Here is a 13765-nt window from a genome sequence, read left to right as displayed (position 1 = left end):
TTACTTAAAGTCTCTAAATTTTATTGACTTAATGTTTATAAATTAAGAACTTTAAGCAATAGGAATTTTTTTATTTTTTATTGCTGCATAGATTTCATTTATGATATTCTTTTTTGGAAAGTGATTAAAATATTTTTAAAGGGCTTAAAAAGTGATTATTATTTTATTATAAAATTTGGCTACGTACCCTGGTTTTGCTTCTCCGAATTGCTTTAATATCAATGAAAATTGTCACCTCAGTCCTGGCACAAGAATTAATCATGAACTATTCACAATTACATGCAATTTAATCTTTGACTGCTTTCCTAATTGTGCATTATTAAGAGCAGGTTCTTCTTAAAGTATATGATGTTTATTAGCAGAAGTGCTCTGTGTGCTGAGGTGAAGAATGAAGGTACGCACAATAACAAAATAATTGTAACGAAAAGTAAAAGCAGAAATCAGGCTAGCCACAGAACAGGAAAATCATTGCGAAGTCACGAAATTTAGTCAATCTGAAAAAATTAAAAAAAGAAATTAAGATACTGTAGAAATAAGGAAAAGGAAATTGTTTTGAGGTGCCTATATGTCCAATATTTTTTCTAAAAACATAATTATTGATCTTGAGACATATTCTGATGGTCGAATTTGGTTTAATTTATAGCAGTGGAAAATAAAAGAGAATCTGTGGACCTTTTTATTTTACTTTATATAGTTTTTTCACCACTAAATTATCTACTTTTGTCGTCATTATGTAACCATTTAAGATATTTAACTGGTTAAAAATGGACCATTTTGTCAAATATTTCAAAGTTTTCTTTTTTAGTTCTCTACTTTTGAACTTTTTAGGTATCTTTCAAATTTTTGTTTTCCTGTCTTTAGAATCAAAGTTATAGTTGTTTTTATCTCATGCTAACTGACAAAACTGAATGGCAACTACATACTTTAAATGTATCCTTACGTGTACACACATTATAAAAAAAGTTTATTGTAGAATTCTTTGAATGTAGATTACAATTTAATTTTCAACAGAAAGACTAGTTGTCTGGTCTTGTCTATGGTCATCTTAAGAAAAAGAAACAAAAATTTTGCGGTCAAATTTTTTTTCTTAATATGACTGGTTGCTAATTAAATAGTGTCAAAGGTAAACTTATGAACAGATAAGAGTAGTGATTTATTTTCTCTTGTCCATTGAATTGCAGTGAAAGCATTGTATATATTTCATATAAATTTCAGTTCATTTATTGCAAGGTCGAAAATACTTTTAAAGTAATTGTTTAATTTTTTAGTTTCCCCCCCTTTTATTTTGATGATATTTGTATCTCGATTATGATGTAAGGCATTACTTCTTATTTGTTTATTATGTAAAGTATATATAATTTAGTTTTGAAATAATTTATTGTTGCATAAAAATCAGAGTAAATAATAGGGTTTTTTTAAAAAAACTTATTTCAATCTATCTTATTTGAGGAATTTGTTTCTGAAAATCAAAGTCAAGTTCCAAGACTTTTGGTCATGCTTAAAGAATTTGAGAAATTGCTCTGTTTTCTAAAGTCATTTCTAATAATCTAGTTCTTATCTTAACTTTTCCTTTAAAAATGTTGATTATTGCCCATGTTTTTTTTCCTCCTTTTTTTTATGAAATATGCCATACAAAACAAAATTTAAAAGTAGATTGCGTTTTTTCTTCTCCTTCCCCTTCTTAAAATCATCCAAGTTAGTATGTATTGCACCATAAAATGTACTGATTTTTGTTTATTTTTACATTTTTATTTTAAACTACTCAGATGCCTATAGATATTATTTCTTTTTAGAACTTAGCCAGCAGAGTTACTGGCATGCTTTTGGAACTTTCTGCAGCACAATTATTGATGTTACTTGCTTCTGATGATGCACTTCGTCAGAAAATTGATGAAGCAACAGACATCATTCTCTCTCATACAAGGTATAATTTCAATTTTTTAATTAAAATTAAGCTATATGCGTTTACACCTGTAAACAGGGTTTATACACACCGAGAATATTGGGAAAATGTGATCAGAAATAAAAGTCAGGGGAAGAATTAATTTTATTGAATTGTCAGGGATTTTTTAATCCTATTAAATCTTGCAGAAAATGTGATATTTCATACTTTTGTTAATGGTTGATATAAACGATGTTAAAAAATAATATCATTAATTGCTCAGGGTTGCCACTCCACTGGGAAAACCTGGAAAATACAAGGAGCATTCATTCATTAAAATATTCTTCCAGTTGTGTTATTAGCAGCTTAACGCTGTCACAACTTGGGAATTTTATATTTTTCTTCAATTGTCATTTTTCCTGTATTTGTATCTTTAACTGTGTGTGTGTATATATATATATATATATATATATATATATATATATATATATATATATATATATATATATATATATATATATATATATATGTATGTATGTATATATATATATATATATATATATGTATGTATGTATATATATATATATATATATGTATATATGTATATATATATATGTGTGTGTGTGTGTGCTGTGGAAACAAAATGAGAAATTGCATGTATTTTAATTAAAGTTTTAAAGTTTGTTCCTTCATCTTAAATATGGGTTATATGCAAAGCAATTAATAAATTAGACAATGAAAGAGATGAAAGTTTATAAATGTAAAAAATGCAAAAGACTGCCATTAAATCAAATGCTAAAAAGTGCAATCAAATTTCACACAAAAGAAAAATTGTAAATATGAGGTAACTTTTATTTACAGCAGAAATTTGAATAAATTTAAAACATTGTAAGAAAACAAGAAATTTGGCACTAAACAATCGAGACAGGTGGAATAATTTTTTTATGTTCCTCTCTTACCAGTTGTTCCCATTTAGCAGTTTATATTTATATATCATATAATTGCGATTTCAGATATTATATGCATACATACATATATATATATTAGATAGCTGTGATAATTTTTATGGAAAACTATCATATTTGCCCTTTTCTCTCTTATCATTATTTCATTATTAATTTTTGCATGAGTGTGGATTGTGCTATTTTTTTTGTGGAATTTATTTCTAGAAAATAAGTTACTTTGAGATTTTCTGAGATTAATTGAGATTTTCTGTCCTCAAATGTCTGAAATTTACCTACATCCCTCAGATTCCGGTTAGTTGTGCTTTTAATGTACTAAAAAATACTTCTTTAATTTGAATGGCGCTGATCCCTTAAAAAAAGAAAATTAAGTTTGTTAATGAAGTTTTTATAATAACTGACCAGTTTATTCTATATTATTAAATATGGCATAGCTAGTAATCTTTTTTTTAAAAATTTATTTACATATAAATTTTTTTTTTTTTTTTAAATTCCTTAGTAAATAGATTTAGTAACCTAAAATCTTTGCAATTGTAGGGATTCATCCGACGATGCCTTACTAGATTTGGATGTATTTAATTTGGGTTCTCGAAGAACTCCGATCACCAGGAAGATTGAAGACGTCGACGAAGAAGAGGACATAGACGAAAACTGCCCCATATTCTACCAGCCCGGAAAGAGAGGGTTCTACTCACCACGTCAGGGAAAGTGTTCCGCAGAAAGAATGAATGCATTCCGGAACGTCGGTCGCGTCATTGGATTGTGTTTGCTTCAGAATGAACTGTGTCCAATTTACCTGAATCGCCACGTGATCAAGTACATTATAGGTCGGCGCATCGGCTGGCACGATTTGGCTTTTTTCGATCCAGTGCTTTACGAGTCCTTGAGACAAGTTGTAGTGGATGCAGAAGGAAAGGAAAATAATATCTTTTCTTCCCTTGATCTTACATTCTGCATTGACCTTTGCATTGAAGAAGTAAGTATATTTTTTTAAAATTTATTTGCATTGGTTTAAGTTTATGATATGTGTCTATATCACATATGGAACCTTACCTTACTGAGTTCTTGCAGAAAGATTTTTGTTTCGTGATGTAAAAAATTTTGGTTTGCTTTTCAGCAGAAATTTCCACTCCAAATTTGAATTTCACATTTAAATAATCACTTTCTGAAGCGCTCAATTTATGTCGATATCGTAAGTCTATTTTGATTGTATTTTCGACAGTTATTGACATTGATTTTCACATGGCTTTTAGATATCCGGATGTATTTCAGGAGATATGGGAAATTGGAATTGCACATTTGATCATTTACTTTTTAGGGCAATCATTTTATCGATTTTTTTTTGTTGCAGTTATTGCTTTTGATTCCCACATACTTTTAAAACCCAATATTTTTTATACAATATTATTTATTGCAACAATCAAATCTTGAAATGTAAAACTGCATTTGAGTAACCCCCACCCCTCCCCCAACAAAATGCAAGAATATCGCCCATAATATTGGAATAAAAAAAATATTACATATTCAATTAAAAAAATTTATTGTTCTTATGTTTTTCTAAACACAGTGTTTTTGTAAGATGTTTTAGTAACATACATTTTTGTTATTATTGAAAGTTTTTTAAATTTTTTTTTCCCAATGGCAGACATGAAAGACAAATCTGTAGCTGAGAACTCTTCTACACTTGTTTTGTTCATATGGTGGGTAGATAATAAAAGTGCATCAATCGGAGTTGTTTTAAGATTAGTGATAAGTCGAAGGGCCTGATTGTGGAATCTTTCCATTGAGTCAAGAACTTTTTTGCTGGTCACCGCCAGTGGCTCGCAGCAGTAAGTCATGAGGGAGAACATATGAGATTTACATGTCATGTCGAGGGTATTTCTACAGCAGCCCCATTTTGACCGGACTATTCTTTTCATTAGAGAAAGTCTCGAGGTGGCTCTCTCCAAAACTTTGGTCATGTGCTCTATTATTGAAAGTGCATTGCAAAAAGATATTAGTGCTAGAGAGTTTTGTCGCAGAAAGTCCGAAAAAATTCTGGCACTGGGCATTTGTGTTTTTCAATTGAAGTTGTTACTATACTATTGTGTGGAATATTCACTATATGCCCTACAAGTCAGTGAAATATAATTACATCCTATTTATGTTTTCCTGTGTGGTACTTTTCATATAGATTTAATTAAATAAAAAATGTAATATTCAGATAATTGGGTACTGTACAAATAAATTATAATAGTACTTGCTGTTAATCATCAAAGATTTTATAGATAGAAAATTAACAGAATTGACATTAAATAATAAAAATAGTAGAAATAAGAATGCATACATCTTCCTATGAATACAAATACAATTTTTAAAATAATTGAGTTGAAAAATCAAAAGTTTTGAATTTTTGATCCAACCTCTATTTTTCAATAATACTCTAATTAAAATCGTAAAATTTAATACTAGTTTAAATTTAGGGCCTGTCCACTAATCATTTACATGATTTATCCTCAAGATTTATTGTTCAAACTTTGAGAATACAGTAATTTTTTAGCATATGAAATAGAAACTCATTTTATTATCTTATATCAAATTCCTATGCTGATAAATTCAGTGATCATGATTTATTTACAGGAAATGAAATGACAAATCTTGTAGAGGGGGATTTTGTAGTTTCGTAATTATTGATTTGTGCCTTTCAACTGATTTTAATGATGATTGATTATACTTTTCTTTCTCAGACTGCAATTTTCTTAATTTACTTTTTCTTTCTCTCAATTGCTTTCCTTTTCTCTTTGTTTTTCTTTTCTTTTTTAAAAATAACCCCATCGTCTAAAATGTTACTTAGCCCATTTCAAAATGTATTAAAATTAATCAATTTAAAATTCCTTTATTGATACAAATGTCTGTCTTTAAATATTTCATTGATGCTTATTAATGGGTTATTCACTAATTTTTTCTAATATATAAGTTTTTTTTAACTAAGCTAAAGTTTATATGTTTAGTCTTTCAGATTTTTTAATATTTGTTTTATTTTTATGCATAGTATTTTAACTAAACATGCATAGTATTTTATGCATAGTATACTACTAAAACATGTTTACTAAAATTATATTACAGTACAGAACCCGTTATCCGGAAATCAGAAAACCATAAAACCGGATATTCAATAAAAAAATTCAATAAATTTTCCCGCCATTTTTTTTAAAAAAATGTTTTTTTCCTCATAAGATTTTAGGATTTTTCTTTCTTTTTTGAAAGATGTTTACCTTACCATCTATCATTTTGGAAATAATCATTAGAGTATTACTTCATCGTTTTTTCTTCTTTTTAAGATTATTTCCAAATAATTTCTTTTTTTTTAGTTGGGTTTAACAATTAAAAAAACGGCTTTTTGTAGCGATTCAGTAAACCGGAAAAATCAGTTATCCGGAATGGCGATGGTCCCGATTGTTCCGGATAATCGGTTCCCTACTGTATTATTAGTTTTGATAAAATTTAAATTTTTTACTCCAGGTAGCAACATTTAAGAAAGAAATATATCAGTAGTAAATTTGCTGTGCCCGCGATAGTTATCTTAATTATTTTCCAAAGAATTCTTTAAAAAAAAATTTTTGTATTCTCATTGGTGCTAGATATCTTTTAAATGGTTGTACAGGATTACCATGCCACAGGGAAAACCTGGAAAATACATGGAATTTAAAAAACACCTGAAATAACATGAAATTTTGAGTTTTCCTTTGGAAACTGGGAAAATACAGGGAATTTTGTTTCTTATTTTCATCTTTTAAAAAATGTTAACCATTCAAAGTGCAGTCTGTGGGATATTTAAGGATGATATTTCAGCTATATTAAACTAGTTCATTTACTAAAGCATTATTTGTTATAAGTATGTTCAGCTGTTCCTTTTTTCTTTTAAGTTTTTTCAGCAGTTATAACTACTGTAGTTATCCCAATATAGGTCATACAAAAGCACAGTGATAATGTTTTTCCTCTTAATATATTGTGTATAATATGTATGGGGAAAACACATGGGAATTTCGTTTAGAGATTTGTGTGGCAAACCCCTGTTGTAATTTGCTAATTGTAGTGATGTTTTGTTCGTAGGGAGGAGGGAGCATAGAATTGATACCTGGAGGAAGCCAAATTGAAGTTACTGCTCAAAATGTTTATGACTATATCAGAAGATATGCAGAATACAGGATGATTCGTTCACAAGAGAAAGCTTTGGATGTAAGTATAGGTTACTGACAACTCTCTGTGTAATAAATGTTTTGATTTTTAGAAAATATTGATTTCCATCATATGTAAATCTAACTCCTTGTATATTTGTTGAGGCACGAGAAACTATTAGTTTGAATAAATTCAGTGCGAGCTTATTTTTAAAATTCTTTATTTTATTTTATTGTACAACTGACCCAATTTTTTGGGTTTATGACTACTAATATTCAACTCAGTATCCTTGTAATTTTGAATCCATACCAGAAGACAAGAGAGCTCTTGGATCAAGTGTTGGGAGAAATTTGTTTTTAGGAGGACTTTTTGATTGAACTAATCTGCATTTGCGTGACATGAAGAGGAAAACCTCCCACAGTTAGTCTGACAGAAAGAGGACTCTAACCCGTGATCCGTCTACCACTTGAAGATATTTCAATTTAATTACAAAAATTATTTTATTTAATCTGAAAAAAATTATTATTTTTTTTAAGCTGACGTTTCTATTACTTTAATTTAGTAACACGTATATTTGTTATTTTTAAAAGTATCTTTCAGAAAGCTATTAGTATTAAAGAGGTACGTCGCAGAAAGCCCGAAAAAACTCTGCCGCTGGGGTATTCAGTTTTATGCTTTTTGGCCCAATGTTATCAGTTGATAAATTTTATCTTTTTTCAAACTTATTCTTTAATTCTTCTATTTCACTTCTGTTAATGTTTTATGAGTAATTCTTTGTAAAATAATAATTATTAAAAAAGTAAGTATAAATGTTATATGAATAACCAAATAGACCCAAAGAGGGTGCCCCCTCCTTTCCTAAATAGAAATTCTAACTACCACCTGCATTGAAAAATTGATCTTTTAATGTCATGTGTTAAGAAGGTTATTGTGCTTTGAAAGACTATGCTACTTTTGTTGATAAATATATTTGTTTTCTTCTTTTGCAGTCTTTGCGTTCAGGGGTCTATGATGTTCTGCCTTCAAGTGCTTTCGATGGACTTACGGCCGAAGATTTTCGCTTGCTACTAAATGGTGTTGGTGAAATCAATGTGCAAACCTTAATTAGCTACACCTCTTTTAATGATGAAAGTGGTAAGTTTTTTTCTACTTCCAAGGGGAAGCTTTTTTATACTAATGAATACCTGCTAAGTCTCCTGTTTTTTAACTATGACTACTGTATTTTACAACTATCGCCTGTTTACCCATATATTCTCTGTATTCGTTGAAGAAATTTAAAAAAAAAAAAAAAAAAAACGACGATAAAAAACCTGCTGATGGAAAAAATATTTCCCTTCTTCCTCAACAGATGGTGCTGTTGCCAGCACTGGAGTATATTGAGTGTTAATAATTTAAGTAATTATAAATAATGGTTTTAAAAAATCTTTTTTAGATTAAGATTTATATACATATTTTTTACTTTGCTGAATCTTATATTATTTCCAATTTTGTATTTCTGTTTTTGACCCATGCCATGGTGCATCAAAACTTTACTCAGAGCCCGAAAAATGTCGCTTGTAAAATCTCCGTTATTTTATTTCTCCTGTAAAGATTCTGTTCTCAAGATACTGAAAGAAAAAAAACTTTTCTGCTTTTCTTTAATTATTAGTTACTGTAATTCATATAAATGCAAACTTTTTTTTATGGTTTTAGGATTTCTAAATTTCCGTACTGTATTTCCAAAAGTTTATTTTAATTTATATGTAGAAACGCTTTTGTAATTTAAAATATTGAGAAGGCAATAATTTTGTTATTATAAAGATAATGTTTTCATTGCATTATATCCATTTCATGGGCAACTCTGCAAAATGAAATGCTTGAATTCAGACTTTTGTAAACAGCAACAAACTAAATGAAATTCTTTTACCTTCATTTCTATTAATTTCAGCAGCTTTTCCCGATATAATTATTATGTCTGATAATTTAAAACTAATAAATGCAGGCTCATCATTAAAAAACACCTCATACTTAAAATGCTTTTGCAAAATTATCAAAATAACCTTAAACCCTTTGTTTTTACCCAAATTGTTTAAATTTTCTTGACCAAAATAAATGTGTGTTCCATAGCAGAGAAGAATCTTTTTCTTATGTATTGTAATAATTACATAGATGTGTTATTTTCCTTCTTAACTCATTGGCATTATTGCTAAATTGAATTATTAATTTTTACAGCTGAAGGTGCAGATAGACTCTTAAGATTCAAAAGATGGTTTTGGTCAATTGTAGAAAGAATGTCTAATTTTGAAAAACAGGACTTGGTAAGCATTTTTTATTCCAACTATTTAAAATCCTGCTTCTCAGAATCTAAGGTCTACTGTGTTTTTTGGTTTGATGCATTTTCGATTTACAGCTTTTTTTCCAATGTGAATTATTAGTGAAACGTTTTTTTTCCAACGTGAATTATTAAACATTAAATGAAAAAGAACATTTATCTGTTTATTAGATGAAAAGAAAATGACATTGTCTTGTACAATGACGAATCTGGAAGAAAATTGTATCACAATATTTGAGTGAAAGATTTTGTGGAGTGTACTTGGTGGTGTAAATGAAAACAATAACTAGAGAAGGAGATTTAACTTTCAACTGTACAAGATATATGAACAGCCCAATATTATTAAATACATAAAAGTCTTTTTGGAATAATCTTCAGAAGAACACATTGGGCTGTCTGGCCAACTATGGTGATGATGCGAAAAATTTAGAGTCTGATGGATACAAAATCGGGTGTTTTTTGAAGACTCTAAAATCAAACTATTAAATTTATTTTACAAAAAATTATTTTGATGCGTTTTATATACATTGAATCCATATTGATTAAATATGAAACATAACTTTTTTTATTTCGTTTGTTTTCTTACAGCAATGCGTTCAAAAGAACATGTTTTGATTTACAAAAAAAAAAAAAAAAAAAAACCATCAAAATATGTATCCTAGAATAGAGTAAAGTGAGAATATCTCTAAAATTCGTGTAGATTTCATTAAAAAGCATGTAAATATTGTTTTAGAAATATAAATGCTCTTAAATAAATGTATTTTGATTGTACAGTCAAACCCCGCTATAGTGAACACGGTTTATAGTGAACTCCCGGATATAGTGAACGAAATGTTCGGTCCCGTGCCTTGCTATACCCGTATAATGTTATTTTTTGTGGATATAGTGAACCAAAAAAGTGATGAAGTTGGATATAATGAACTTTTTTCTGTCTTCGACTGATTTTTTTCTTCATTTTTTTGTAATAATTTTGAAATTTCTACTTCAAAATAAATACATATGCCGATTTTTAAAACCATCTATAGTGGAGAAGGTTGCGATAAGCATTTTTTTCTTGTTTGCTTCTTTTATCTTACTTTCCCTTCCCTAAACAAATCAAGTAGATGTTTCCAACCCAGGCAATATGCATTTTCTGTCAGAGGGAATGAGTAATTATTCATTATTGGTCAAGGAGTTGGACACTAATATGTGATGATAAGGACCTCGTTTCAACTCCTTTTTTCTCTCAGTGTAGTTAAAAAAGGCCTGCAAACAATTGTCTCAAATTTAACTATCTTAAATTTAACAAATTTATTCAAAGAAGCCGCAATCTTCCAGTATCTGGACAAGTGTCGATGAATTTGCTAAGCGATTTTATGAGATTACTTTTATGTGCTCGAATGGCAGGTTAGACAAGTTTAAAAAGTGGACTAACAGAAATTCAGGAAAAATTATCTGAGAGTCGGGAATTGTTTCCATATCTGATGTTGAGAACTGCTCAACAGCTAAAGATTACTAATTATTATTATTTTTTTTTTTTTTGTATGCAGGACGAAGAGTAATAAAAAATAACAAATTTTTTGCTACTACATAATATTTTTCAGTCATTTATTTGAATAACGTGTAATAAAAGGGAGGAATTTGGGAACCATTAGTGAAATTGCCTGCATAACGGATATAGTGAACTCCCGGTTATAGTGAACCAAAATTTCGGCCCCTTGAAGGTTCACTATAGTGGGGTTTGACTGTATTTTGAAAAACAAATTGAGAAAAAAAATTATAATATTAAAGAGCTAATGTTCATTGCTATCAAAAATACATCTAACTTACAATGCAGTATATTTTACTAAACTCCACAGTTTCATCATCAAAAAAAAAAAAAAACAAATTAATGGTTCCTGGTATGTTTTAAGTATAAATGAGAGTGTAAAATATATACAGTGGTAATTTAAAGTGTTCTTACTAGTCATTGGCAACTTGTATTTTTATTCAATTTTAATTTATTAAATTATTACTCTTTCAGTATATTTTGATTTCTATTAATTTATAACACATATACTCACTTATCCAAAAATTTTGTAAAAATCAAATGAATCTTTTTTTTTGTGCAAACTTTATTTTTCAAAATGTTATTGTACTAAGAAAAAAAGCTAAAATTTTTGAGGAAATTTTGTTCATTGGGAATATTAGGCTCTGAGAATTTTCTGCACTCTTACGTCTTTCGACTGGAAAAGAGTTGTTGGACTTCATAACAGATAGGACTTCAGATCGTTTATTCTTATTCTTGATTATATTGTTTGAGATAAATAGTGGTTGAACTTGATATTTACTACTGTAATGGTGTTGCAAAGATCTTACATTTTTTAATTCACTAAAGCCTTCTGATGCTCTCAGACTAACAGAGTTAAATATGACTACCAACACTCTTGAATTTTTTGTGAGAGTTGCTTTTTATATTTAGAGTGGAAACAAAATATGTGCATATAAATATTTTTTAATATGTGCATTTGAAACTGTTTTGACACCTACAAATAAATAGCTTAAATTTAAATCCTGATAATTACTCAAGAAAAAGAATAGCAAAATAACTGTTAATTCACATCTCAAAAAATCCTGATTAGAAAGTATAGAAATTGGTAACTATGTTGTAAAAAATATAGCTCTAGAAATTCAAATTTATTTTAGTTAGTTTATTGATTAACAGACAGGACATAATCATTAGGCAATCAGTTATTCAATTTTTCTTAAAAATACATTTATGTCTTGTAATGCAAAATGTATAGTAATCCTGGCTCTTCTAGAATCCCATATTCAAGTGAATTAGTCAAATTAAACGAGGCCATCTTAATAGTATGAAGGCCCCCGGGCACGAAAATGTTTTAGATCCCTATAACATGCCATAATGGTTAAAAACAAACTAAAAAACTTCATCTGCATAAAATAAACCATTTCTAAGATATGATGCAATATTTTTAATACATTTTGATTACCCCCCCCCAAAAAAAGCATTTTTAAACTATGTGTAACTTAAAGAAAAATTGAGATGATATAATAATTTTTAAAACCCTGTAAGTTAATTAAAATAATTAAATTAAATAAACATAAAGGTATAACAAATCAAGAAAAAATTCAAAAGGTATGAATTATTTTGTTAAACTAAACAATTAAAACATATTGCAATGCCGAAGTACGTAAAATTTTCATCGTAACGTAGAAAAATAGATTTCTGTTGACTTTTTTAAGTTTTCTTGGTGATAAACTATTTAAATTATTGGTGTTTGCATGGTAATAAATCAATACTTGTTGTATATTGTTTATAAAAAATTCACACTTTATAAAATAGAATATATTTATTTAAAAAAAATATAAGGTAATGTTTATTCTTAGCTTTTTTAAATACAATTTGTTAAAAAGTAAGATACTCTTGGGCCCTGCCCTAGTGTGCCTATATGTAAAGACGATACTGAAATTAAATCAAACAAATGGGCATTACATGGTTTAATGATCTTGATTCGGTATTTCATTTTCCGTCTCATTGCCTATACATGCTCTTTAGCAATGATAAAGGCCCAGGGGAGGCGCTCCTTCCACCAGTCCTGAAGGGGTTAATATCCACTCATAAGTCTATAGTTGGCACAGAAATACACTGAGAATCAAAGAAACGGTAAGATCCACACACGGGGCTTTATTTCCAGCAGCGTCAGAAGTCACAGGACAAAATGATTGTCCAAAAAAAAAAATTTTGTTGGTGCAGGTCTTTACAAGAAATTATTTTATTATCCTTCTTAATCAAGAGTGTTATTATAGGGTTATGATTATTATTGTAGAGTGTTATAATGTTGAGTGAAACATTCATTTGTAGGTGTATTTCTGGACTGGCAGTGCTGCCCTACCTGCCAGCGAGGAAGGTTTCCAGCCAATGCCAAGTATAACTATCCGACCTGCTGATGACCAACACCTGCCTACTGCTAACACTTGTATATCAAGACTGTACATTCCTCTTTATTCTTCAAAAGCAATCCTGCGTTCCAAACTCTTACTCGCGATTAAGACTAAGAATTTTGGTTTTGTTTAATAATGGGATTTAGTAGAATCTTATTTATTGTACCACCCTGTGATGTTTAAAATATATTTTGAATTGGCATAGTTGTTTTGTGTGTGAGACTCGACAAATGTGAAATAAAAATGTTTTATGATGTGATGCTGTTGATTTTTCATTGTCACTTTATTATTCCATAAAGACACAGTTCCGCGTCGAACACAAAAGTCGAGCATCACTGACTGAGGCCAGTAAGCGGGTGGGTGATCACTTAGATCAGCTTGCGCTGAGACCGAGGGTGCAGGATATCAGTCCTCGTTAGACTGTTCTACTGTAAAGTGCACGACTTCGAGTGCAGATCGTCGTTTTGCCAAAGCAGGGCAGAGGGGATCAAAATGGTCGATGGATCATCCTCAGGGTTGTTTCTCTGACCA

The 13765-nt window shown here is 29.3% G+C and overlaps 1 protein-coding gene across 12 annotated transcripts in view; it reads left to right on the top strand.

The window, feature by feature from the left end:
* hyd (E3 ubiquitin-protein ligase hyd) overlaps window positions 1–13493 on the top strand; it is a 100104-nt gene extending 86611 nt beyond the window's left edge. For all 12 annotated transcript variants that reach the window (XM_071178266.2, XM_071178265.2, XM_071178263.2 and 9 more), the window contains 6 exons: window positions 1794–1924; window positions 3382–3820; window positions 6937–7062; window positions 7992–8136; window positions 9214–9299; window positions 13155–13493. In XM_071178266.2, coding sequence (XP_071034367.2) covers window positions 1794–1924; window positions 3382–3820; window positions 6937–7062; window positions 7992–8136; window positions 9214–9299; window positions 13155–13367 — 1140 coding nt within the window. In that variant the 3' untranslated portion in view covers window positions 13368–13493. The remainder of the gene's footprint in view (window positions 1–1793; window positions 1925–3381; window positions 3821–6936; window positions 7063–7991; window positions 8137–9213; window positions 9300–13154) is intronic.
* The last annotated feature ends 272 nt before the right edge of the window (window positions 13494–13765 follow it).

Source organism: Parasteatoda tepidariorum, chromosome 6 (genome assembly GCF_982258835.1).
Source record: "Parasteatoda tepidariorum strain Cologne lab strain chromosome 6, Ptep-v5.0, whole genome shotgun sequence".
Lineage (NCBI taxonomy): Eukaryota > Metazoa > Arthropoda > Arachnida > Araneae > Theridiidae > Parasteatoda > Parasteatoda tepidariorum.
Note: the sequence above shows the minus strand (reverse complement) of the source record. Positions and strands in the feature narration are given on the sequence as shown.